Raw genomic sequence first — 25,916 nt, 5'->3', positions numbered from 1 at the left:
AATTTTATACCAAAACCAAAGCTGCTGCTTTTTTTAAATCACTGGTGCAATTTGAAAGGATTGTGACCAGGTATCTTGGTGTAATTATGGCATCTTTCCAACTTGCTGCTCTGCATCTCTAAATTATCTGGGAGAGTATATAAAAGAATTGTTGTAAAGATTTATAAATGACATGGAAATGGTATATCAATAGTATGGGTTAATTATTGCCATGCTGTTTAAAAAAAAAATTCAAACTCTCATATTTACATAAAATTTATAAAAATCCCCAAACCAACAAACCAAAAAACCTGCAGAAATTGTGACCTCCGTGAGGAGGGTGCAATGACTAATTGTTTAGGAGTGATTCCTATGGTAGAACCAGCTAGTGAATGGATGTTGGATGAGAGGGAAGCAGAGTTTGGGGGGAAGGAAGCTCTGCTGGCATGATGATGTTGGAATAACAAACCCATTTCTGATGCAGTGCCTGTTTCGCAACAATGCTAAAATTGGAAAGGCTTTTCAGAGAAGATAAAGTAAATTACTGTTTAAGAACTCTATTAGCGTCTTTTCTGTTAGTTTGTATCTGTGGGGGAAATGTCCAGTAGCACATGCTCTTTTCTGGACAAAAGCATAAGGTGTTTATGTCCTAAAGGTAGGTAAGATGAAAAACAAGCTCAGATTGTTTGTGCTGATGCTGACCAACCACTGAGAAACTTATTGAGAGAGATACTAGATTCTGTATGCCCTGAGGTTTTAAAAATGAGGTTAGATGACTCTATTTTAAGAAAACCCAACAAATAAATCCCCAACCAAACTAAAACATGAAAAACCCTATACAAATAGCAACTATTTATTAAATTTATTTTAAAAAATATTTAATATTGTAGATGTAGAGAAAAGGACTGAATATTCAATTTTATTTTAACTGAATAAATGCAAACAAGATTTTGTAACAATTTATTTTTAGGTGTGAAAACCTGTTCATGGGAAACCTGCTGAAATCTTATTTTGATGACCCAAATCATGCAAGCTTTAATCTGGTTGGGGGTAGATTCTAAAACTGAAATAGTAGCTTAATTCAATAAGACCCTTAAATCACTCTGATCTATCCCTCTCTTGAGAACGGTTCATAGAGTACTTTCTGTAGACATTATTCTTGTATCCTATAAACAATGTAATCATCTTTTCATTGAATGTTCTCAGGGTAAATCTTCAGAAGAAAAGGAGTAGAAACAGGTTCATTTAAAATGGCAGTGTGAAATTTCCAGACAGTGATGGTGTCATTTAATACACCGGATCTTGAAACCAATACTAATTTTGAGCAAGGTTTTATTGGTTTCATACTTTTTCAGTAGGTATGAGATCCTTTTAATCTAAAGAAAACTGTTCAGCAAAGAGTCTGAAATAATGGAAACCCTTTGGGTTCTTAGTTACATCTCAGCTATGCAACAGGATCCAGTGTGTAACTAATAAAGTATTGTTGGATATGTCCTGGCCACTTTTGAAGACCTGTACAAATCTCAGACCCAAACTTCAAATTATAACATAGTTAGAGTTTCTTGCATCCAGGTCTTCATCTGTTCACCATTAGCATTTAAATTATTTTTCTAATTTTATTTCCAGTGACAATTTATTGGCCCTGAAAATTGCCCCTTTGAGTCAAAGATGCTGTAGCTGTTCCGTGGCCTTTCTTCAGGGTGTACTTGGCATCAGATGAGGTAGACAACTGACACTGTTCTCCTTCGGCCCTTCATGTGTGGGCACATAATTCCCCCCTCCCTGCAGAGACACTGGATTGTCAAGCTGATGCCCACCACATTGGAAATGGGTGGGTGCCAGATGAGTGCTTTGATCAAAGGCTCCTGGTGTAAGAAAGGGACACTGCCATTTTAAAGCAGAAGTGCCCTGCTCAGTTCCTTGCCTCGGGCAGTGCATGCCAAAGGGACGGGAGGTGCTTCCTTACAGCCCCAAAGGCTCTGTGTCAGGCTGGGAATCAGTGCTACAATCCTTCAGGTCATCCATTCGCTTGGCTTACGCGGCCGGGCTCTCCCTGTGCTGGCACGGGGCAGTTCCTGGCCTCGCTGCTTGCACAGGGCTCAGCCGAGCCCTCTGAGCAGGGAGCAGAGGAGATGCCTGGTCTGGGGCCCAGATTCCCCTTTGGAGAGCTGGAAGTGTTACAGAAGTCAGAACGCACCCCTTGCTATTAAGAGTGTGCGTGTGTGTATCTATAAATACAAAGTATTTTGAGCAGGGCATGCACAAACATTCTGCATCACTAGAGGAGGTGTAGTTCTGAAACGTGAGAGATGGCTGGGGAAAAAGCGATGCCTTTCTTTGCGTGCCTCCCTGTTGACAAGCACAGCAGCAGTGGAGTTCCAGCCAGCCAGTGAGTTTGTAGTCACGTAAGCTTTGGCATACGTGCAGTATGCCTTCTCGTCTATATATATCTTGTGTCAACAGTTGTCATGCTTTGGAAGTGCATATGCTAAGATTAGAGTGATTTTATACTAAAATGTTTGCTAATATCGACAACACTGACATGTTTAAGTATCTTTATAGACATCATATTTTGTATGTTGTTTTTGATATTAAAGGGTACACGTTTTGCTAGCCTTAACGCCAGTCTTTCAAGTTCTGCTTTGTTGGAAGGGTAAGAAATGAATGTTTAATGTTTTTTGTGGTGCTAAAGTAACTGTGATCAGTCTCAAATTATTCAGAATAAAGGTGGTAGTTCGTAAGTGCCCCATTTGTTACTGCATGCATCATTTTTAGTCTTATTCTTGGGTAAAACTTGTCATTTTGAAATGTAATTTTGTTGCATTCTGATAATTATTGAATCTAGTGTGAAGACTTTTATACAAAAAAGTCTTTTTTGCCACTGTGGTCTGACTGAAACGTCCCCATTACATTTGCTCCTACATTGATATATGGTGCAACCCATTTCATTCTGATTGCACTGACAACCCATTATAAGACTAGTGATTTAAAAACCTAAGCTACTGAGGTGTTTGTTTCTGAAAAATTCATCTTCTCTATTTTCCATTCTGGGGCTTAATATCAAACTTGCAGAAGCAGTTGCATTCACAGAAGGAGAATTGAGGGAGGGAGGGAAACTGGTACAATAAGCTTGAGTGGTGTTTTAAAATAGTTCTGATTTTGCTTCATGAACTGCCAGTAGAAGTCAGTGGGACCTTTAATAATTTACTGGCCTGCTACCAATTTCCCTTTGACTTACCTTGACTATCCTTACCTTCCCTTGCCTTACTCTTCATGAAGCATGAAGTCTTTCCTCATTGACAGCTTCAGTAAGTCCCAGAAGTTCATTCACCTTTCCTTTGCAGTAGAGCCAAATCTTTATTTCTTTTAATAAATTTGTCTGATGATATGGGTGAAATATTCCCTTTTTACCTGGGGTTATTCCCTAGGCTGCTTGTAGTTCAAATTAAAAAATGAAAAAGATGCTCAAGCCCTTTATGAGTGCCTGGGTGCTGTTGCCATTTGTACGCTGTCCATGTACAAAGCTTCTTTGTAAGTGTAAAACAGCAGTGAGGAGAAGCCTGGGGGAGGCATTTCAAACAAGGCAAAATACTAACATCTAGAAATGTGGTCTGAGTTGTGTGTGACTACTGCTGTTTTATAGTTGAAATTATTATTTTATCTGGAATTGTCTGTACTGCTGGATGTATGAACAGAAGCTCAGCAGTTTTCTGCAGATACCTCATGGTACAGACTCTGCACTCCTCCAAAGGGATCGATTACATTTAAATATTATCTGGCAGTGTTACTTGTAGCAAGCAGGCACTTTTTTTTTTTTTTTTTTTTTTTTTTTTTAAATGTCTCAATGCACCCAGGCTATCCTGAACAGGAAGGGGCTTGCAACATGCTTGCCAGAGCCAGGAGAAACGGGAATGGGTTGCTCACTGTCCGTGCCCTGCTATAACCCAGTATTACTTGTTAGGAACAACGTGCAAAACAAAGCACTGCGGTTTGGAATTGTCTTTCCAGTTGTTTGTGACACTTAAACTTACCAAGCACGGTGAAACTCGGAGCCTTTCTTAGAGGGAGCAAGCAGCTCAGTGCCAGACAGGGAGCACAGTCTGTGAACTGCTCCACAGGAATGGCAGGAATTTATGTAGTTTTAATGTTAAAACTTTTAATACCAGCCGTGGGTTAATACCTGTACTCAGCAGACCCATCAGTTCTCTCTCTCTCTGCTTTATCACCGTGGCATAACTGCTTGTGGAAGGCAAAGACCGTTTATGATCGGTTGACTGAAAGGTCGAGTGCAGTTTGAGTGATAACACAGATTAAAAATAAATGCTGGTTTATAAGGGCACTTCCTCGGGCACTGTGGCACAGACTTCCAGCGGTGTGGAGTGTCAGCTGCCCCGGGAATGTCGCTCCCCAGCGCCGAGCGCTGCTCCCCGGAGGAGCCCCCGGCGGAGGAGGAAGCGGCGGCGTCGTCCCCCGGCTCCGAGCCCGCCGCTCCTGCCGCTCTTCCCGCTCCTCCTCCCGCTCCTCCCGGCGCCGTGCGTGGGGCGGGGCCGGCGGGGCCGCGCTCCTCGGGCCCGGAGCGGCCCTCGGAGCCGGCGGCGGGAGCCATGGCCGAGGCCGATCGGGAGCTGCGCGTCCCCTTCATCGAGGCGGAGGAGACGGAGACTGAGAATGAGACGGAGGCGGTGGCGGTGGCGGCCGGCGGCGGATGGCGCTGCGGGCGCTGCGCGGACGGGGCCGCGCTGCGCTGGTGCATCACCGGGACGCTCTGCGCCTCCTTCTTGGGGCTGGTGAGTGAATGAGTGAGCGAGGGCGGCTGCGGGGGCGGTGCGGACCCTCCCGCAAGGCGAGCGAGGTGACCCCGCACTCTTCCCTGCAGGGGATGAGCATCGCGGTGCTGGGTCCCACCTTCCCCACCCTGGCCGCCAATGTCGGCAAGAACGTCAGCGACATCTACTACATCTTCGTGGGCCGCTCCCTGGGCTCCCTGGGCGGGTCGGTGGTCGGCGGGGTGCTCTTCGACTGCATGAACGCCGCTCTGCTGCTCGGTGAGTGCTGCCCCGCCGCACGGCGGCATCGCCCTCTCGGACACTGTCCGGGGCAGCTTCTGCTTTCCGCAGCGAGCGCGGCCCCGAGGGAGATGCGCCGCCTTTCCGGAGCGCTGCCGAGCCCCGGGAGCGGGAGGGTCCGTGGGATGTGGCGCTGTTCCCGCAGATGCCCGCGGGCTGGTGCCGCTCCCGCCGAGCAGCGCCGCGGAGCCGGGGCCCACCGGGAACTGGCACCGACCGGACACAAGCTGCATGGACTGACCACGGGCTCGCACTGAAAACAACAACTGGGCTTTTTTAGTTTGTATCAAGTAACGTGCACAGTGTAGGTGCTCTTGGAATGTAACGGGCTTCTGCAGCGACACAGTACAACACGTGGAACAGGAAGCTGTTTTGGCTGCCGGGTGTGCACAGAAACCTCCAGCAGTCACGCTGGAGGAGCTTCCCCTTCCCTTAACACTCCTCAGTCACGATCAGCTTCGTGTACTGAGGCTTTTGACTGGAGGGCCATAGCCAAATTTTAACTTATTTACAGTGGGAAACATTAATTACTGTTTGTAATAGTGGAAAGTTTAAACTGTAGGAACCACAGCTGATGACTTTAACAGTCTTCTGGACTTGTGGAAACTTGCTCCTGTAGGAGCACAGGACCGGCTTTGTCCAGGCAGAGCGAGGCTGCTCAGCCGTCAGGGATCCAGGAGCCGCACGCACATCCAGAAAGGAGGGGCTCCTTTCAGAGTTGTGTTAGTGTCTCATTCCCACACTGAAAACATTGGAAGCCCTGTCTTCTTTATTTCAAGTGCCTTTGTGCTCTAAGTTAGGGATTAAAATGTGTACCGGGGCTCTGGCTCTCCTCCTGAGTTCAGGGAACTGTGCCTCCCTTAAGACCCGTGCTGTAACCACATGGTCAGTTCAGGTAAGATCCTTTTTCCATTGCTAGTGCTTGCAGGTGTGGAGTGGGTTTCCTTTAACCTCCTCCTTGTGCACCTGACCAAGTCAGAGTTTGCCTTCTGTAATGGAATCAGAGCACACACCTGTAGAAACATATGTTAACTTGAAATAGTTTAGTATTTCCTTCTTTCCCTGAGGACAGCTGTCTGTTAACGATGCTTGGGAAATGATGGAGCTCCTAATCCTTTCCAATTTGGTAGTGCTTATGGCAAGACCACAATTTGAACTATTGAACCTGTTCTCATTTTTATCATCTGAGGGCTGCCTGTAAGATTTTGGCTTATGTAGTTTTGCCTCCCATCTTTCAACTGTTGGAACTCTGCTACAGAGAAAAACTCTATACAGAGGAAAAATTGAAATCATCATCTGTGTTTGTCAAGGAAATTTTTAAGTGCTAATCATCAGGCATAGAGCTGAAGTGGACAACTGAGCCCTTGCTGAGAAGTTACTTTTTAGGTCTGAGTGTGGCACCTGAGGAGCTGCACTTAGACTTTAGTGTTCCCAACCTCTAGTGTTTGCTGCATGCAGCTCAGCATGCACACCACCTTCAAAAATGTTTTGAGGCATGTATTCCAAGTATCTTGCTAGGTTCTCTAGGGACATTGTTGCTGGTTTCTTTTGGAATCAACCTCATTTCTTAATTACATCAGCCCCCACTGACTTTTTAAGTATCTGCTGCATCTATGATCATGTATTGATTTGAAAAATAATAGAGACAGCTAGTGCAAGCTTTCTAAGAACCTAATACTGTCTGATCAAGATATTAATTGCAGGTTGTTTTATTATGGAGGCAATTATAAACATAGAATTGAACTGCTGAACTTCCTCCCAAATGGTAATAAAAGCAATTTCTATCTGCTAAAAATATTTTTTGAAATGGCATGTTGTAAGTGGAGCCAATAATGGCAAAACGAATACAGTTAATGAATTGCTGCTAAATTTATTTATGAGAAATTTTGTAGTTCTGTCTAAAACTTCAGAAATACATCCCTCATGTGAGAACAAAATAGAAATAAAAGTTAGCATCTTTATATGAAGATCACTTAGTGGACAAGGTACAATTACTTTATAGGATTTTTAAGAGCTTAGTTATATGGGTTCTTTTAAAAATGGAGCCAAATTTAATGTTGTGCACTTCTCAGAGGACAGGCTTGCCACTGTTCAGACCCATATTTTGCTGGTTTCACACTAAAGTCACATTTAGTGACTTTAAATTTGAAATTTGCAGAAGACTTCTTAGTGTCCAACAGGAGCTACTGCTGTCTTTGCTTTAGCTGAAGAAGTTTGTCATGCAGAATTTATACCCTGATGAAATTCCTTTTTTTTCCAACTAAAAATGATCTGTTAAACTTTATAGCTGCTACTGCTAACCACGGATTGAGGTATTTACATTGCATCACTTACTAGGATTATCTGTAACTTTAGGAATCATGAATTTATTTGTATTTCTTGTTCTTCTGTGCTATTTAAATGGAAACTGTAGTATGTGAGTGTGTTGTTTTGTTTTTTTTTAACCTTTCCAGCCTTCTCCATGCTTGGAACAGCGGCTGGTCTTTATGCCATACCCTGGTGTAAGGAATCCCTGCTATTGACCATCTTGATGTCAGTTATTGGAGGTTCCATGGGAATTCTGGACACAGGTAGGGGACCCTGTGCTCTGACAGTTCTTTCAGCAAAAGAGTTGCAAACTTCAAGCATACCAAAACAGTTGCTGGTTTTTCTTGTGATACATCTTGAATTAAAATAGTGAAACAGTTTTACCTGGTTGTGGTTCTTGGGTTAGTCTGGTCCTGAGGCTTCCAGTGTTTATGTGTGTGACAGGCCTTCTTTTAGGGGCTGGGGAGTAGGGTATCTCTTGCTTCCTGGGGAATGTAAATTTGCATTTCAGTGGGCCATTACAGGCATAAAAAAAGTGCCCTGTGCTCTTTAAGCAATGTTTTCTTTAAATTGCTCGTTTACAGGAAGCTGGTCAGGATATGGTTCATTAGCATTAGCTGGGCCTAAGCTAGTCCTGAGCAAAGCCTTGGTGTTTGAGGTTCTTACAGCGGCTGTTGGCAGAGTTGCCCATCTGCAGCTGGGAGTTCACAGCACCATGGTGCCCATCTGCCGGAATTAAGGGATGTTTTCCACCTTTGGAAAGCCTTGCTTAGGTGGCTGGGAATACAAATTTGTTCTGTCCCCCAGATTCTAAGTCTGTGGCATGTGCATACTCCAAATGGCCTGGGCAAAACAATCCCAAACCCAGCACTTTTGCTAGAAAGCTGTTCAAACCCAGTTTCTTAGCAGAGGCTTATTATTGGAGGAAGATGATCTCGGGGATCTTTCCCAACCTAAATGATTCTACGATCCTGAGACGTGCTGGTGAAGTTGCAGAGCAAGTATAGGTGTGGTCAGAAAGGTCAGTTATACATATATCCCAACAGCTCTGGAAGCATCCCAGCCAGGGCCTGGCTTGGCTGGTTGGCAACAAAGAGGAATGATGGCTTGCACATGTGAAGTGTCTGCCTTAATTCTGTGGGGTTTGAGGTAGCTCTGCAGGGCACAGTATCCAGTAGTTAAGAGATGGTTTGCATGGCACAGGTCATGTTAAATAAACTGAGTGCAGAGCTGTTATTTGCTGGCTCTGGTAAGATTGTTGTACATGGCACTTGGTTTAAAAATTCTTTGTATGGGAAAATCTTGTCAGCCAATAGTAAAAATACCTTCAGTGGGTGTACTGCTTGGATCAGACCTCAGAGCCAGGGAGACCTCCCATGCTGAGCAGGAGTAGCAGAAGAAACTCACAGCAAGGCAGTAAAGCAAAGCTGAATTGATTTGGAAGAGTGCTGAGTGACAAGGGCTGTAGCACAGGAATTAAATTACTGTTTTGTTTTCCTGCATTCTTCTGAGGGACTACTTCAAAACACCTCTCTGAGATCTTATTTCCTGCCATTATTGTTGATCTAATGGTGTTGTAGTTTGGTGTTTACAGCAGTATTGATGTTAAACCCTTCTATTTCTGGAAAGTCATTTGAACACAGTGGGGTGGTGGGCCCAGCCCATCAGTAGCAAGTGAATTGTTATTTTTCCTGGAATGTTGTTAAATGAGTTTTAAATGTTGTTTTTGTTCCTTTGATTCTTAGCATTGGGCATTGTTGCTTTTGATACTTAAGAGAAATGAGAAGCAGTTAAATTTCCCTTTTAAAAAAGGCTGAAAATTGCTGCAAATTGTCAAGGAGGGTAATTAGAACCATAGAATCATAGGGTCCCTAAGTAGGAAAATGCCCTTAAGGTCATCGGGTCCAACCCTTAACCCAGTACTGCTGAGTCCAGCCCTAAACCATGCCCCTAATGCCACATCCACATGTCTTTTAAATACTCCAGGGATGGTGACTTAACTGCTTCCCTGGGCAGCCTGTTCTAATGCTTAACAATCCTTTCCCATGAAAAAAATTTCCTAACACCCCATCTGAACCTCCCCTGGCACAGTTATGTCTGTCCATTGCTGCTGGATTAAGCCACTGTGTGACTCTTTGACTGCTCTGAATATCCTCCTAAAGCTCAAGTAATCACGTGGATTTAAGGCAGAGTTTCAGTTAACTGCTGTTTTACACATTGTATTTGCTAAACCTGGCATTATTGTACACTGAATTAGCAATATAGGTTGTGGTTTGTTTTGTTTTTTTTTGTTTTTTTTTTTTTTCTTTTGAACAATATCTGATCTTGGACTAAAATGAATATTTTTCTCTCTGATCTGCAGGTGGCAATGTATTGGCACTGTATACCTGGGGATCAGAGGTTGGGCCACACTTGCAGGCTTTGCACTTCAGTTTTGCTGTTGGTGCATTTCTGGCTCCTATCGTGGCTCAAATGGACTTGGGGAGTTCTGAATCTCCAGAACTTGCAGGGGCTGAAAAGACAAACCAGTCTGTCCTCAAGTCTGTGCCGACAGCATCAGCTGCATCGACTACAGCAGCACCGAATGAGCATCACAATGAAAGCTTTTTGTGGTCCTATATTTTCATAGGGACCTATATTCTCTTAATTTCCATCTTCTTTCTTGTGTTGTATTCAAAGAGCAGCTCAACTAGAGACAAATCAAAGGCTTCTGTGCAGAAGGACAAGCTTGCCAAATACCACTGGCCTCTAGTTGGTCTCCTCTTCGTATTCTTCTTGTTCTATGTGGGAGCTGAGGTCACCTATGGCTCCTATGTATATACTTACGCAGTGGTCTTTGCTGAGATGAAGGAGAGTGAAGCAGCTGCTTTGAATTCTGTCTTCTGGGGCACGTTTGCAGTGTGCAGAGGAGTGGCGATATTCGGCGCTGCTTTCCTGTCCCCTGCCACCATGATCGTGATGAGTCTCCTGTGCTCTGCTGCCTCCTCCACAGCCCTGGCCTTCTTCGCTCACTACCGAGCGGCGCTGTGGGCGGGAACCGCCGTGTACGGAGCATCCATGGCCACCATCTTCCCCAGCGGCATTGCCTGGATCGAGCAGTACACGGTGGTGGAAGGGAAAACGGCTTCCCTGTTCGTGGTGGGCGCGGCGCTGGGCGAGATGTGCATTCCTGTGGCGGTGGGCTATCTCCAAGGCAGGTACCACCATGTTCCTGTCGTTATGTACACCGCCTTTGTCACTTCTGTAGTGACGGTCCTGCTCTTCCCCGCCATGTACAAACTGGCCACCTGGCCCCAGCAGCGTGACTCGCAAGGAGTGAGTGACAGGGAGACCCGGAAAACTTTGTTGTCGAACTCGAGGCTTACTGAGGATGAGGAGGAGGAGGAGCACGTGAGAGAGTGGAACGATACAGACTTTGAGGTAGTAGAAATGAATGACAAGCTGACAAACTCTGTGACAGACACCTCCCGTAGGGTACCAGGGGGCTCTCCAGCTGAAGTCTCTCTCCTGCCCCATCTGGACAATGCATTGGGTGATCCTTCAGTGGTTGCTGATGGCTCCCCTGGTAGACAAAATGGGATTGTTGACTGGGAGAAGAGTGAATAGAGTCAAAGCTGAGTTTTTTTTTTTTAAATGGAAATGCAATTGAATTGTAGCTGTTGTCAAGTGGTTCAGGAATCCTTTCACAGTGGTGCAGAGCTCAGCATGCTCATTTTCCCAGTCCTTTCTCTTTCATTTTCAGCCTGCAGCGATATGTCTTGGAGTGGGAAGGTCCTCAGTGATGTGAAAGGGGCAACATGACAAATGTTTGGCTATGCCAAAACTGTTAAAATATGAGGCATGCATCCAAGGAGGAGATACTGTAATAACTGGGAAAGAAGGGGACTACTCAGACTACTCAGTTTTTTGAGATGGGTGAAAGGTGCAGGTCTGAGATGCTTTGTCACAAAATGGTTTCATGAGAGAGGAGACACTCTGTTACCAGTAGTGGAACTTTCTTACCTTGGGAAGGAGGAATGTTTCTACTGTGTTTGACAAGTGTCTGTGATCAAATCAGTTAAAATTTCTGGTGTTGCCCAGCAGCTGTATATTGAAGAACATTTTGGCAAACTATAGGAATTTTAGATTCTGAGACAAAGACAAGAAAAAATTGGGAATTATTTCTTAGGCGTGAAACCATGCCTTGGGTCACTTAAAAGCAGTTTATGAGAAAGGGCACAAAACGGGCCATTGTTTATCTGCTCAAATGCATAACTCCAACCTACTAAACAATGGCAACAAATCTAAATAATCAAAAGTATTTCTGATTTTAATTATGGCACTACTGCTGAAATCAACAAATGTATGCAAAAGACAAAAAAATTATGTAATCTTTGAATGGTTTGAGTTGGAATGGACCTTTAAAGAGCATCCGGTTTCAACCTGCTGCCATGGCAGGGACACCTTCCACTGGACCAGGTTGCTCAGAACTCTATCCAGACTGGCCTTGAAAACTTCCAGGGCTGGAGCATCCACAACTTGTCAGGGGTAACCTGTTTCGGTGCCTCACCACCCTCACAGGAAAGACTTTTTTCCCTGATATCTAATCTAAACCTATTCTCTTTCAGTTTGAAGCCATTCCCACTTGTTCTATCACTACATGCTCTTGTAAAAAGTCCCACTGCACCTTTTTTGCTGGCTCCTTTCAGGTAAAAGAGATTGCTTAATATATGGTATTTTTAAGGCAGTTGTTTAAGGTTATTACAATTTCTCTGGTTTCCTGTCCCAAGACTTAACAGGGTAATGTGTTACAATGAAGATCTGAGGAGAGGGAATTATCAATGAGACAATCCTTTCCAGTATGACTGCTTGCCCCTGGCCAGTTGGCTTGGTGACATTTGGGTTTTTTCTTTGGGGGATGACATGAAGATGGACTCTCCCTAGTGGAGAAGCAGTGGTTTGTGTGTGAAGTTTCATTGGTGCTAAGCAGGAAACCCTGGGCAGGTGCAGCCATGCCAGGGAGCCCTCCCAGTAAAAGGAAAAAAGTAGCAGTAAATGGCAAAATCTGTCTCTGAACAGTAATCTTGCCATTTGTCAGCTTGGAACTCCAAATCAGTTAGGGATTTTTTAAGTCTGTGTGATAAGAATGTACTCGTTTGGAGTTTTTAACTTCTCACTTTTATTAGTATTTTTCTTGCTAAGAGGTTTCATTTAATAAGAAAAGGGCTCTAGGTGTAACATAACACAGAATGTTTGATGTTCCCTGGATTTCCAGCTCTGCTTTTCTTCCCTCTCTTGTCCTTCAGGTATGCAACCTAGGCTTGAATGGCTTTTTCTTTTCTTCTGCAAGTTAGTAAGTAGTAAGTACAATACAACTTGTAGTATTTTTTTGTTAATAGCTTGCCATGTTGCAGAGCCTCCCTCTCTTTCTGCTGCTGGCACTTAAATGCCACTGTGTTTTTGATGGATTCCTTCTGCGGCATCTTTTTCCAGTGCGATGCCTGAACCTGCACTTGGAATGAAGCCTTGTTTCACTTGTGGCACAAGGGCTGTGTTTGCTTACAGGAATGGTAAATGCCAGCCCCAGTCCTGGCCTGGGCACAGGTGACAGGAGTGAGTCCGTGTGGCCCTGCGTGCTTCGCTGGTTTGCCGTGGAAGCAAGCAGTGTAGTAGGCAGAGAGAGGGGGTGGAATGAGGGCAGCTGGAGCCTGCATTGCACCGTGTTTCCTCTTCCCATTTTTCCTCTGTGTGCTGCTCCGTGTGTGTGGGAAGTAGGGGGTGTCAGCTGATGGTGAGGACAAATCTCACTGGTGGAGGGGCAGGGGGAAGGTGCAGGACACACAATGAAAGATACAGAAACTGTTCTGTGGCAGTTCCCTGCTGGACCTGCCATCCCCCTGGATTCATCTGTAGTGATGTCGATATAAAAAAGCTTCCCCATATCCAACATCACGGTGCCAGAAGAAAATTATTTTAAGAAAGATACTGGGAAACCAGGAAGATTTGAAATTCCCCCAATTTATATGCTAAGTTTTGATGAAATTCCAGATTGGCATGTCCTACGTGTAAGACTGTTTTCAGGGATAGTTTACACGGATCGTTTACTTTAAATTGTTTGCATAATCAAGTACTAAAAAACCCCAGAAAATGAAATCAAAGCTGCATTGGGAAATATGCTGTAATCTCTTAGAAGCTTATCTACTGCATATATACACTTGTTTGTGCTTCTAACCAGCATTGTCCCAGCAAATGTAAAAATATTGCACAAAACAAAGATTTTTTTTTTCCCTGCCTCTATTAACTCCTGTGTAACTTCAATTCATCCCCATTTCCTCCTTAAAAAGCAGGAAACCTGTGTAGTAGGAATGGAGCAACAGGCTGGAATGCCAAGGTAAGAGCAGCCTTTTCCCACAAATAAAGGATCCAAAAAGCAGCGGCTGTAAGACAATCTGAAGAATTATCTATGCAGAATCACTTTCCACTGGTGTGTGGAGACCTGCCTAAATTTAGTCATCTTAATGAGGACTTGGAGCCTTCAGTGTCTTAGTTCTGGTCTTGAACTGGGATAGACAGACAGACAGAAAGTGTTCTCCTTATTCCCTGTTTAATAGCAGGGGCTGCCCTTGACTGAAAATGAAGTGCTTGAAGCAATTTAAGTTTAAAACAAGATCTAGGACATTTCCAAGGATGAGTCCAGCTCATACCAATTCTAGGCACCCTCAATGGCCAAGGCTTAGCTCCCTGCTCTTGGATTTTGGTGCTCCTCAAGGCTTGTTTTCAGACAATGAATATTCGTTTTCTCATGTTTACATTTCCTTTCACAGTAAATTGCTTCCTGGTATCTACAGCTGAAGTGAGGATCTATTTACAATACAGATCTATGTTAAGTTACAGGTCCTCCAGAATGGAGGGTTGGGGGTTGAAATTACTTGGAGTAACTGTATTACATTACTATTGCCCTGCTTATGCTAGAAAAGCCATCCCTCTGTTGAGGACAAGAGCTTTAATCCATTAATTAGATAGCTGAATTTGATAAGAATCCTATTTTTGTCCACATCCCAGGAATAGTTTGAAGATGAGTGCTCTGCTCCAGTGTGAAAGGTAACCTCTTGCAGCTAAGTGTCATACTTTATTTATCCTGAGGCACTGCCGAGTGCTGGACTGTACTACAAGCACTTACTTCTGGCATTTGCACTTTTATTCTGTACGTGACCAATGCTTGAATGCAAGACCAGGCAAGGTTTTATGCCTTGATGTTTTGGTTTTTTTAGAGTTACTTTGCATACAAGTGCATCGTAATCTGTGGATTTTCTATTATATATGTAATGGTTTTTATTCTGCTTGGTGTGGGTTTTACATTGTACTGTGTAATGTGACATTTAATACACTGACTGGTGTCTTGACTGTAATAAATTCGTATCTGGAGAAGGCACTCAGGTTCCTTGATGTAAATAAAGTTTTATTCTATTTTTCAAACCTTCTCTGGACTTTTAAATTTAAAACTTGGTCCTTTTCTGACTAATGGAAAACTGGAAATGTTTCTCTTCTGGTTTGGGGAAGGCCTCCAAGAACTTCTACTGATGTTTTAGATCCCAAAGTTTAAGCTGGATTCTTAACTTTGATTTGAGCAGTCTTGTTTTTAATATTATTGTGTATGTCAGAGAAGGAAACAAATTGAGGGCAAATATTAAAAACCCCGTATCATTTTTTACCATATCATTTTATTCAACTTTAATATGGTTTCCATTATTAACTTCTAAAACAAAATGATTTCCAGTTTAGAAAACAATGCACTGACCACATAATTCCTTTTCCATTTTATACAGTTATACAAATATTCTAAATACACATTTTGTCAAGATGGTGGCAAATAAGATTTAACTGTACAGTACGTAAGGAAAGAAAATATTTTAAGCATATTTAGAAGCAATAGAAATGTCTATACAAAACAAGCAAAAATGGAATAAAATTTTATATTTAAAGTATTGCAACAGTCCCACAGGTTTGTAACAAAAATGTCTTTGCACAGTTCCTCACAATGCCCCATTAATAGCTAAAGCAAGACAGCAATTTTTAGAAAATAATGTTTCAAAATGCTACACATGGTACTACTGCTTGCACAGTCTGATCAAAATAACAATCTACTTGGAATCAAGCAAAACTTAGGAGGAGATATACCAACCAACTTTAAAATTATCTGTATAAAAGTCATTGCACATTATTTTACTCAGTTGTTTGAAAAGTAAAAAAGTGTATTTACAAAATATTTCGCAGACAAAATTATAAAGTGAATGGAGAATATATAAGTAACACGTCTTGATACTGACAGTTCAAGAACACACACGAATGGTTTTATCATTTCAAGAGGTTTTCAGTGCTCCTTCCTCCAGGAAGTAAACTTGACTTCTACTTTGAAATGGATTTACAAGATGTTACACAGAGCTATTTCAACATCAGCATTATAAAACAGTATGTTAGAAACATGAAAGGAAGAAGAAATTTTTACATCTTAAAAAGTGAACTATTCATAGATCAACAAATGGGTTGGGTTTGTTTTTTTTTTTTTCTTCAATTTAGTTATGGTAAGTGTTCATTGTTCTTCAGATAATAAACCCAACAGTTAAAATGGAAATCCTGGACTAGGTGAGAATTGAAAAAGCACCATGCACAATAGTCTTAGTGTGGTAAACACTGAAGAAAAAAAAAATAGCACCTGGGATCCTGTAACACAGATAATTTAAAACTGGTCAAGCAGCTGGCGGAGATAGGGTGCCTTTGACAGTTCTCTGCTCACTCTGGAGAGCTTGAAAAGCACTGGGCAGTTGAGGGAGACACACTGGATCTGCCGATCGAAGCAGCCTGTGCAGTTCTTGCATATCTGCGTTACACGAGAAAAAGCAAAACGATTATTTTAAACAGCACAAGCCAGGCACAAACCACTAGGGACTGCCAAATCCTCAAGCCTGTATCAGCAGAACAGGCACAGCCCTTCTGCACAGAGCTTCTCCCCAGCATGGAGGGACCCACAGCAGCTCCCTGCTCTGCTTCAGCCTCTTGGGCTGCTGCCAGACAGCTCATCTGGCCGCTGCTGGGGCTGGCAGCATCACCCACTGAACTGGGCAGAGAGCAACAGCAGGACTTCACAGCTTGGGTTGCAATCCTGCTAATTAAGTTCTACTTGCATGTGGTGGCACTTTTAAAAGTAAGGTAAATAAGTTGACTGGGTTTAAGCAGGGGCAGTGTGTTCTATTTGTGATAAACTTACTCTCTGTGAAAGAACTCTTGTCCTGCAATTATTCTCTGCAGAGAAAAGGGACTTTAAATAAATTACTCATTTCAAGATAAGCTTTAATTAGTTTTACCTAGTCAGAGTCAATCAATCTCAACACGGAATACAGAGGCCACAGAAGTTACACTGCTCTTCTTGTTCAAGGAATTACTTGTTAATGCTTCTTGAAAGTACTTTTAATGTGAGATACCCAATGGAGTAAAAATAGCAGCAGGCACAGTTTTTCCAAAGGTAGACACCTTTAGGAAACTAAAGGCCCCTGCTTTGCTATTTTATTTTTAACCTTTGCAGCATTTGCCACCTTCAACAGTTTTTCCAAAACCTTAGAAATTTGGTTCCAACCACACCGTTTTGTAACATTACAATGTTACACAGTTTATCCAATCACATGGCCTGATCAACAAACCCAAATTGTATCCCTTTGCTTTTAAAACTAGTTCTTTTCCTTCTTTCCACCTTCCATGGTGATGCCAGGTCTGCATCAGCACCAAATCCCTGCAATAGGGACTGACAATAGCTGAGGAGGGGCAGCCCCTCCTGGCCAAATCCCACAGGTGGCACCTCAGAGGATACCAATCCTGTGACCAGAAGGAACAGGACTTAAACAGCTGGTTCCAGGTTTGTAACCTCACAACTACACCCAGCCTAGTTCTTCTGAAAGAGGCTGTGGCTGCTTTAAATGCAAGGGACCACACTAAGTGGTACTTGAGACAAGTCCTGAGTTCAGTTTTTGTTGAGGGGAGAAGTCTATGGTTTTAACCTAGAGCATGTAATTTTTGAGTGCAGTTTAAAATAATGTACAGCTCAGTCTTATATCAGTTTTCTGCTGGCTCCAGCATGTTTATAATCTCAAAGGGCTAAAAATTTAAGCTGTGAAGGATATGTAAGCCTTCATATTAAAAATAAGACAGATGCTTCTACAGAGACATCAAACACTGACTGGGACAGGATCCCAGGCTCTGCTGAGCTGTTGCGTGTTTCAGGGACAAGAGAATGTTCTAATCAAACTCACTGACCCTTCTCTGGGGCTGGACCAGCCTGCCAAGTTCTGCTTTATTTCAGAACAAGAGTAATGCAAAGGGTTTGAAGTACCACAGGAAAACAGCAGAACATGCAAGTCCTCATTTCTGCCATTCACAATACAGATAAGGGCAAATATTACAAAATACAGCAAGAAGTCCACACCTTAGTAATGAAATATTTATGAAGTGAATTACAGTGCATTTTTAGCAATCCCATGAGAACCTATCAAATCAATGCTTAGATTTAGGAACACTTATATCCCTGACATTCAGACAAATCTTTAAAATGGTTCACGTGCTAGTGCTAAAAATAAATTTTAATTAAAATATTTATGAATTATAAAATATGACAGTATGAAAATTAGGTGAGGGTATGCATATGTTTCCACAAGGGGAGGCATTGTGCTTTGCTGTAATAATTTCATGAGCACAGTCAGCTACCCTCTTAATTGACTTCTAGCTCAAGGGGAAAAAGCAGCTTGGAAAATTCCTATCGAGAGGAAAGGTAACAAGAAAATCCCCAAGCTAAACCACATCCATGTTTTACATATAAATAAGTAAGTTTTCTGACCCAAACATTTTTGTTTCTAGAACATCATCTGTTATTTTAATGCAAAAAAGAGTGAATCTTTTACATTCTCACAGCTCTCTGTCATTATAAAAAGGGATCTACAAACCATATAAGGTACTCTTAAAAATCAGAAGAAAATGAGAAAAGCATCTTCTGATCCCCTCCTTTGTCTTAGCTTTCCACAAAGCCTAGGAGAGTAACAGCTGCTGTGCTGCCTTCAACAGCAATGGGTAAAGCAAACAAGCTGCAGCACATTTAACACCTGGACCATACTTCCCACTTTTGTTGGGAGTATTCAGTAACACACTGCTTTGAAATTTCAGCCCCTGTCTTCTGCTGACAGACATCTGACAATGTTTTAATCGTACCTGCACCAGCTGCTCTTGTTTACGCTCCAGCTCTCGGATTTCTTGGTTGAGAATCACTGCCACATGCTGTGGCTGGCTTCTGCATTTATTACAGATCCCATACTGGGTCAGTTCATCACACACAGGACAGTGTAAGGTCGTGAAATACTGGGAGATGGTGCCTTTGCGTCCTTCTAGCTCAGTGTGGGCAGCTGAGGCAGCCTTCTGAATCTGTCAAGAAAAATAATTAAGAGGTAATGAACTTCCAAGAGAGCAGCCTGCCTTATTCCTAGATTACATAGTTGTTTTTTTTTTTTTCCAAAGGAGTAAGAAAGTGCAAGACGGCCTGCAGGGCCTGGGTTCATACGCAAATTATGAACATGGATCACAGCACTCTGAAGAGTGCAGCACTGGCCCTGAAGTGATACACTCAACAGAGCCCTCCCCAAAACCTATTTCACAGAGAATCTGTAACCATAAATATCCTTGGTCACACTCCTTAACTCCTGATCTCACCTCAAACTCTGCTCCTGTAGCTGTTCCTTTTATAGGTGCTGATCTGATTCGCATCTGAATGTGCCCTGGCTCCAGTGGCTGCCTTCTGGATGCTGCCAGCCCTCGAGTGTCTGTGCCAGGCAGCCCTGAGCACAGCTCTGCCATGGTGCTTTGGTCCATGGCACTAGCTCATGCTCTGATTTCCTTGGACAAGGTTCCACCACTGGCCCATCACCCTGGGAAGTTCGTTCTCTGCACTTACTCCTGCTGCTGCATGACTTTTGCTTTGTGCTATCCTTCACTCTCCTGCTGCTCTGCTCCCTGTAACTTCCTTGCTGCTCCTTGGCCTTGCAGAAAGCCAGGGCTCTTTTTACCTTTTTAGAACAGCTTGTTGGAGATACTTAAGGTGACTGCCATGGTGCCATTGGAAAGGTAAAGAAAAGAAGAAGAACTGAAGTCAATCAAGGCTGTATTGGGAAATACAGCTATACTGCTATATTGCAGTGGAAACATGATGTATTACTATGCTGCTGAAGTCTGTTCTGAGCAGAGTACCCAAATGACACAGATACACTGTATTTCACCATCCCTTTTTGTCAGGGGAATCACAAACTAAAATCCAGCTATCTAATGCTTCTTTTCCTGCATCTCAATGACTTCTTTAACTTTTAGGGAAGTCATGTTTGGGTGTTATTGGCTTTAAATTTCTGGTGATAAAATTTCTAAAGTGTTCCTGCCATTGGGGCATGCCACCCTTTCTATACAGACAAGAGATCTTCAGAACATTTTGGAAAAACAGGAGTTCCAACATGTAATATAGAGAGATTTAAAAAGTGGCCAAACAGATGCACATACACATACTGCTAAAAATACAGAGTTATGGCAAAATATTCTCTTGAACTATAGAAGGCATCAGGAAACAGAGGATGACTGTGATCAGCCCTGCACAGAAGGGTTGAAAAAACTGATTTACTATGTGAAAAAAACCCCACACAGAAGATCAAAGAATCAGAACTGCATATTTGAGCATCAAACGCTGCTTCACAAAACAACCTTTGCTGTTGCCTCCTATCAACCTCACTGCACTGAAAGTCACAACAAGGCCAAACACTGCACCCAGACGCACTGCACTTGCCGACTCCTGTTTGAAAACACTCACCCGCGGCAGCTCGTGGTACCAGCTGAAGACGTCTATGCCAATGAGCGAGAACACCCTGGCCAGGGGGGGCAGGATCTGCTTGCTGATGTAGTAGGTGGCGTTGAGCCTCAGGCTGGGGTCCTGCAGCACCTCGAGGGGCCGCCGCACGAGCTGGATCAGGGGCAGGCCGGGCATGCCGCACACGATGACGTAGGGCACGCGCTCCCCGACGCGCGGCTCGGAGCGCCGGTCATAGGCAAGCATTCTCCTGTCAAAACACAGCCTTGAGAACGCATCCAGCGGCAAACTCATAGTTGTTTCATTTGCCTGTAAGCTTCCCCATCTTATTAATTAGTTGCTCTCCAAATGACTGGAGTCAGTGCCTATTATGAAGCACAGGACCAAAATGTTTCATTTTTCATTTGTCTTGTGATTGAACCTAATTTTTAGAACCCGGGGCACAAACCCTGAAGAAACAATCTCTTTCAGGTCACTTGGATTTGCATGCAGTTTTCTAGCTAGCACTTCCTTAAGGAAATATTTTAATAAGGAACAGCCAGGGTACTAAAAAGAGCTCAAGTACAATTTGCTTTCTGGTCAAATTCTGGTCCTTTGCTTTCTGAGATTGCTTGCTCAGTAGAATACCTGCTTCAAACTGAATTATCCTTTACTCAGAAAGCAAAGGACAATTCAATTTGAAATAGATATCAGTTTTGGACTTCGACGTTGTTTTATTACAGGAGCATAGCTTGACTGGAAGACCTTTTGTATTAAGCAAGGTGACAATATGTTCCAGCTTACATTATCTACTTTTCTACTGATCAAGGATATCAACAGGATGAAATATTAACTTTAAGTAAGGTACTTTATTAAAAACAAAAAAACTATGCCTGATAATGTATTTCACAGCACTAAGAGATATCACTGTCACAATCTGTAACATATCTAATAACCGGGAGTGATGAATAATCTTGGAGAGTCCAGCCCTTGTACAAAACCCAAACTGTAAGCAACAGAAGTGAACACACTACTGCAGTGTCCTGGCAAGACTTTCCTCTTGAACATGTGGCTCTTTCCAGGACCGTCTCTTTTCACACACAGAAGAAATTTAAGGACAACTGCTTCAACAGTATTTGAAGAAAACATCTGACTGCTACCTGTAACTTGACAGTACAAAGGTCAAGAGAAAAAATATCCACAATCTGCTATCTAATGTATCAATACAAAGATCAAGACAAAAAAACCTATGAGCTCCTACCCCTAACCTGTCATCACAAAGGTCAAGATAAGAAATATCTGTGATTAGCACTTCTTGATCTCATTACCTGGTGATTTCCAGAGCAGGTACACAGGCTCCAGGTTTGTATGCTGAACTCCCTCTGTACTCTTTTGCAAAGATGAAGTCCTGCATGCTGGCTTTTCCTTCCAGTAACTTCATGCATTGATTCTGAACATACTGCTTGATCTGACTTATGTCCCGTGTTTCAAATAGCAGCTTGATAGAACACTCAAGTATCTTTACAACCAAAAGAGAAAGGTGAGAAAAACATGTATGTTTGAATAACAAAGAATCAATTGCAATTAATTCAGTAAATGATATGGAAATACAAATACAGTCCTTAGAAAAAGTACCAGTGGTGAACTAGGATATTGATAGGTTGCAATGTCTTCCACTCAAAGACATCCATAAACACATTACTGGACAACATTTTCCTCAGTTTACCACATCTTTCATGACATCATCCATACTCCAGCACTAAGATTTTTTCAACAATTATAGAAGCTTCCAAAGTATGAGAGAAGATGTTTTTCCCTGCCATCTAAAATATTTTGCCATGACTTTAGTAAACCCTTCTATGTCATTACCTTTTTTACTGGCATAAAGTTCTTTTAATTTGGCTAAGAACAAGATTTCCTAATTTCTTTTTAACCTCTCAATGCACAGCTTAAAATAAACAGGCAAAAAAAGGTGTTTTAACGGAATTCTTAGCTGAACTAGAATTATGTAAGTGAGCTATTTGGAAGACACATCAGTGTGTCTCACTCGTCTGGCAGTAATATTTCCAGCTGAAGTGAACTGGATCAAGAATGGTCTTTGAGAGGACTTACATGGGCCAAGAGCTTTTTATGGGATGAAATATAAGCTGTAAAATACAAATCCTTGTAATGCTGTAAAAGATCTTCAATTTATCTTTTGAAATAGCTCACACAAGAAAAACAGATGAAGATTAAGACAACTCAAAGGACTAGAAACTTTGAGAAAGGATAATAAAATAAAAAAATAAATAAAAAATGAAATAACAGAAGATTGTAATTTCATTCAGGAAGACATCTATGAATACTTTACCTTGGAAACAGCAGGACAGGAGTCCCTTCGGACTGTCTCTATGCCTTTTGCATCAAATACTGGGTCCTTCTGGTCCAGTGTTTCATACATGTAACCCACATACCTCTTTTTAGTCTGCAGGACACATGGCAAGTAGACCTGGAATGTTCAGAAAGAAGACAGCCCAGTCTGGAATGTGTTCAGGACATACAGGGTTTCCTAAGGAATACTGTGCTTTGTTGGTTTTGGGGTTTTTTTTGTTTGTTTTTTGTTAAATCATTACAACTGATAAAATAGATCAAAGGACTCTTAAAGGATGGCTGAGGAAGTTGGGATTCTGTGGTGTTCCATTAATAAATCACTTTGTATTTCATTTAGCTGAAGCTCAGATGCAAAGTGACACACAGTACAAATTGTTGCAAGTACCTTTACTTTTCTGGATCGCACCTGCCACCATTTCTAATGTAACTCTATTATCTTTCTCATAAAGACAACTTCATTTTAAACATCAGAGAAGAAAATGTTCCCAGCAGAAGTAGTGGCTTAGAACTTTCTGTTTTCAAACTCAGGGAGATGCCAAAAATCTGTTAGTATCTCCATTTGTAGCAAATAAGCTTTTTAAATGCCTGTGCTTGGAGAACAGTTTTATCAGGAATGCATTTTTAGGGTCATGGTCTCTTTTGCTTGTTTTCTCCAACCTCTTATTTTATTCTTGATTGTGGTAAGTATTCCTTGAATACTCTGAAATGAAAGAATGGAGAATAATTTTTTCTTCATAGTGTTACTAGGATAACACCACATCTTCCTGACTCTCATGGAAGAGAGAGCAGTGAGTTTAGGTTGCCTCAGGCAACGTCAATTTTAATTGATCTTGTTGAGTCAGGTATGTACTTTGAAAATATCCAGACCACCTGGACTAATGCTAACTGACCTGAACACCTTGCTAATGACTTTACAGTGACAAACTTCCAGCAAAATCAGTAACATATTGCCTTACTCTTCTATAAAAGATTTGTTGTGGTTAATATTTCCTCCAGAAGCCTAATGAATGGATTTTAATGACTTTTCATTTTACAGGTGTATGTATCATGTGGACATATGCTTAAGTGAGTGTGCTAAGGCTGGCTGAAAAATAAATATCAGGCTTGTAATTAATGCACTGGAATTGGGGACAGTGAAAATTTCCTCTGCTAAGTTGCATACATTGATTCAATTGTAAGTATACAATACCAAACTGAGAGAGATATTTCCCAAAACTGATGAGAAGGAATTCAAACTGCCTGATGCTGCCAGCACAAGCCACTGACGTGAAATTAGGAATATTTCTCTTTATTGTTCACACTGTTGTGCTCCTCTGAAAAGGTCCCTGAGGCATTAAGGAGCTTGCAGTGTATCTACAGAAACAGCACATGACTTGTTTATCCTTATGTACATTAGGGTTCAGAAAAATCTTTCATCTTCAACTTTTTTTTTGGCTTTTTTTTTTGGTTTGATTTTTGTTTTTTTGTTGTTGGTTTCATAACACCCAACAAATTTCAAGCAAAGTATTTTCCTTTTACCTTTTCAAACTTCAGTTTAACAGGCTTGGGATTTGTTGCTGTTACAGCTTCAGCAATTTCTTGACCAATCTTAAAAGACTGCTCCTTTGTGGCTCCTTTCAAGAGTACAAACATGCTACAAGAAATCAGACATAGCAAGTGAATGCAAATCTATTCAACATAGTTCCTGAAAACCGTACGCTATAGTTTCCTGGTAGCAAGGCAGGGATGTTATTATGGATTGTATTCCCCTTCTTCAGCTAGAGAAGTCAAAAATCTGAGCAACTTCAGCATTCAGCATGAGATGAGGCATGCCAAAGGGCTAATGAATGCTGTGACTATCTGATGAGGCAGGGACTGGACTGCTCCCATGCACTGCAAAACTGGAGTTCCTAGGAAAGAATTGTAAAGAGCTCTGGTATACCATTTTTTTCCCACTATGGGCAGCAGCAGGATTTTACTTCCTTTCTCCAACAATTTTTTTTTTAAATGAAACCACCATGAATTCAGTGTCTTTGAAATGTCAAGTCTTTTATCAGATCTGGCTGAAATCAGTCACTGGTTTAATAAGTTATTAAGAAAGGACAGCCAGACAAGCTTTGTTTCCCAATGGCTGAAAAATTATCCAAGTGTGGAACAGAGACGGATATGCCTAGAGCATGACTATTATTTAGATGAAAGACTGACTGAGAAAATGTATGTCAGGCAGCCTAATAATATCTTTGTGTACTCTGGTGGCTGCTTTTGAATTGTATCCACTTCTGAAGCTTAAAACAGTGCCCTCCTCGAGGTGCAATGCCTACTGTGTTATATATACTCTATTTTCAAAAATAAAAATGGCAGCAGAAACAGGCACAAAAATAGTAATAATTTGGTAAATTAGATTTATACTAATTCACAACTGAAAAAAATATTCCCCCCTCCTCTTTCTGTTCCACATAATTTTCAAAGGAAAGGAAACCTTTAAAGTCCTTAAAGAAACCAAGCAAACTCGGCATTGTTCATTTTGCATATTCTGCAAGGCAGTAAGCAACGCCCAAAGAAGATCCACACACCCTTTTCAGCACCATAAATTCACCTTGCTCAGACAAAAGCAAAATCTATCTATGAAGAACTATTACGATTTTAAAACATTTTAAGAAGCAAATTAGGAATTACCTGTCTGTATCACCATATACAACGTGAGCACCCCATTTTTTGGTATCATTCACCAGTTTAATGGCACGCTCCAATGTTTCTCTGGCTTTGTGGACAATGCTGTCTCCAATCTGCAAAGTTAGATTGAAAATCTTTATTTCTACTGCTAAACCCAATACTAGCTCTTGGTAACCACAGTCTATCCATGCTTGATCTTGTTATGAAAATCACTGTATTGAGATGACATATTTTATTTCATGGTTTAAATGCATATACTAAATAAAAAGGTTGCTTAATTTACCCAAAATAACAAAAACTAAAAGAAAAAATGATCAAAAATTATCAAGTATTAAAATAAAGAACAATTTGTTTTAAACTTCTTTAGAACTTTATGATATATATTAAAAATCTATGGAGCAAGACAAGACTGCTCAGGATAATTTCCTCCAGTTTTTGGATTCTGCTGATTCCTATGAAAACAAAGAAAAAGCTACAAAGTTTTGTTTTATTTCCACTATGAGAACTGTAATCCAATTTAACTTTGGAAACAGTTCTACAGCAATGCCAATACCAAACGCTTCTTTACAGGAAGAAAACGACCTTCATATTTTTCTGGAAGATCACAAATAAATCCTAAGTTTCTGATTTTCAGTACTACAAATAAAAACAGCTTTTCTGAAGGTATTTAATTTGTTTCAAATAATAATAATAATATTATGTTA

The 25,916-nt window shown here is 41.8% G+C and overlaps 2 protein-coding genes across 3 annotated transcripts in view; one reads left to right on the top strand and one right to left on the bottom strand.

Moving 5' to 3' along the window:
* The first annotated feature begins 3,843 nt into the window (after nt 1-3,843).
* MFSD4B (major facilitator superfamily domain containing 4B) lies at nt 3,844-14,807 on the top strand. The gene is made up of 4 exons (XM_041414837.1): nt 3,844-4,766; nt 4,856-5,024; nt 7,499-7,615; nt 9,715-14,807. Exons 1-4 carry the CDS (start codon nt 4,377-4,379, stop codon nt 10,956-10,958), a joined length of 1,920 nt encoding a protein of 639 aa, XP_041270771.1. The 5' UTR covers nt 3,844-4,376; the 3' UTR covers nt 10,959-14,807.
* Nucleotides 14,808-15,034: 227 nt separating this feature from the next.
* REV3L (REV3 like, DNA directed polymerase zeta catalytic subunit) overlaps nt 15,035-25,916 on the bottom strand; it is a 113,375-nt gene continuing 102,493 nt past the window's right edge. Inside the window, exons 26-32 of one of the 2 annotated variants that reach the window (XM_041414846.1) lie at nt 25,216-25,325; nt 24,079-24,193; nt 22,541-22,678; nt 21,519-21,709; nt 20,215-20,461; nt 18,582-18,791; nt 15,035-16,209 (exon numbers count right to left, since the gene is read on the bottom strand). In XM_041414846.1, coding sequence (XP_041270780.1) covers nt 16,069-16,209; nt 18,582-18,791; nt 20,215-20,461; nt 21,519-21,709; nt 22,541-22,678; nt 24,079-24,193; nt 25,216-25,325 — 1,152 coding nt within the window. In that variant the 3' untranslated portion in view covers nt 15,035-16,068. Of the gene's footprint in view, nt 16,210-18,581; nt 18,792-20,214; nt 20,462-21,518; nt 21,710-22,540; nt 22,679-23,082; nt 23,261-24,078; nt 24,194-25,215; nt 25,326-25,916 lie in introns of those variants that run through there. The other variant, XM_041414847.1, reaches the window with a different exon arrangement.

Source organism: Onychostruthus taczanowskii, unplaced genomic scaffold (genome assembly GCF_017590055.1).
Source record: "Onychostruthus taczanowskii isolate IOZ18803 unplaced genomic scaffold, ASM1759005v1 scaffold48, whole genome shotgun sequence".
In the NCBI taxonomy this organism is placed as follows: Eukaryota; Metazoa; Chordata; class Aves; order Passeriformes; family Passeridae; genus Onychostruthus; species Onychostruthus taczanowskii.
Note: the sequence above shows the minus strand (reverse complement) of the source record. Positions and strands in the feature narration are given on the sequence as shown.

Excerpts from the sequence above, each read along its gene's own strand:
- MFSD4B (XM_041414837.1), top strand. The coding sequence starts at position 4,377 with ATGTCGCTCCCCAGCGCCGAGCGCTGCTCCCCGGAGGAGCCCCCGGCG. Across the intron at positions 4,767-4,855 it reads GCGCCTCCTTCTTGGGGCTG|GGGATGAGCATCGCGGTGCT; the intron begins GTGAGTGAATGA and ends TCTTCCCTGCAG. Across the intron at positions 7,616-9,714 it reads CATGGGAATTCTGGACACAG|GTGGCAATGTATTGGCACTG; the intron begins GTAGGGGACCCT and ends TCTGATCTGCAG.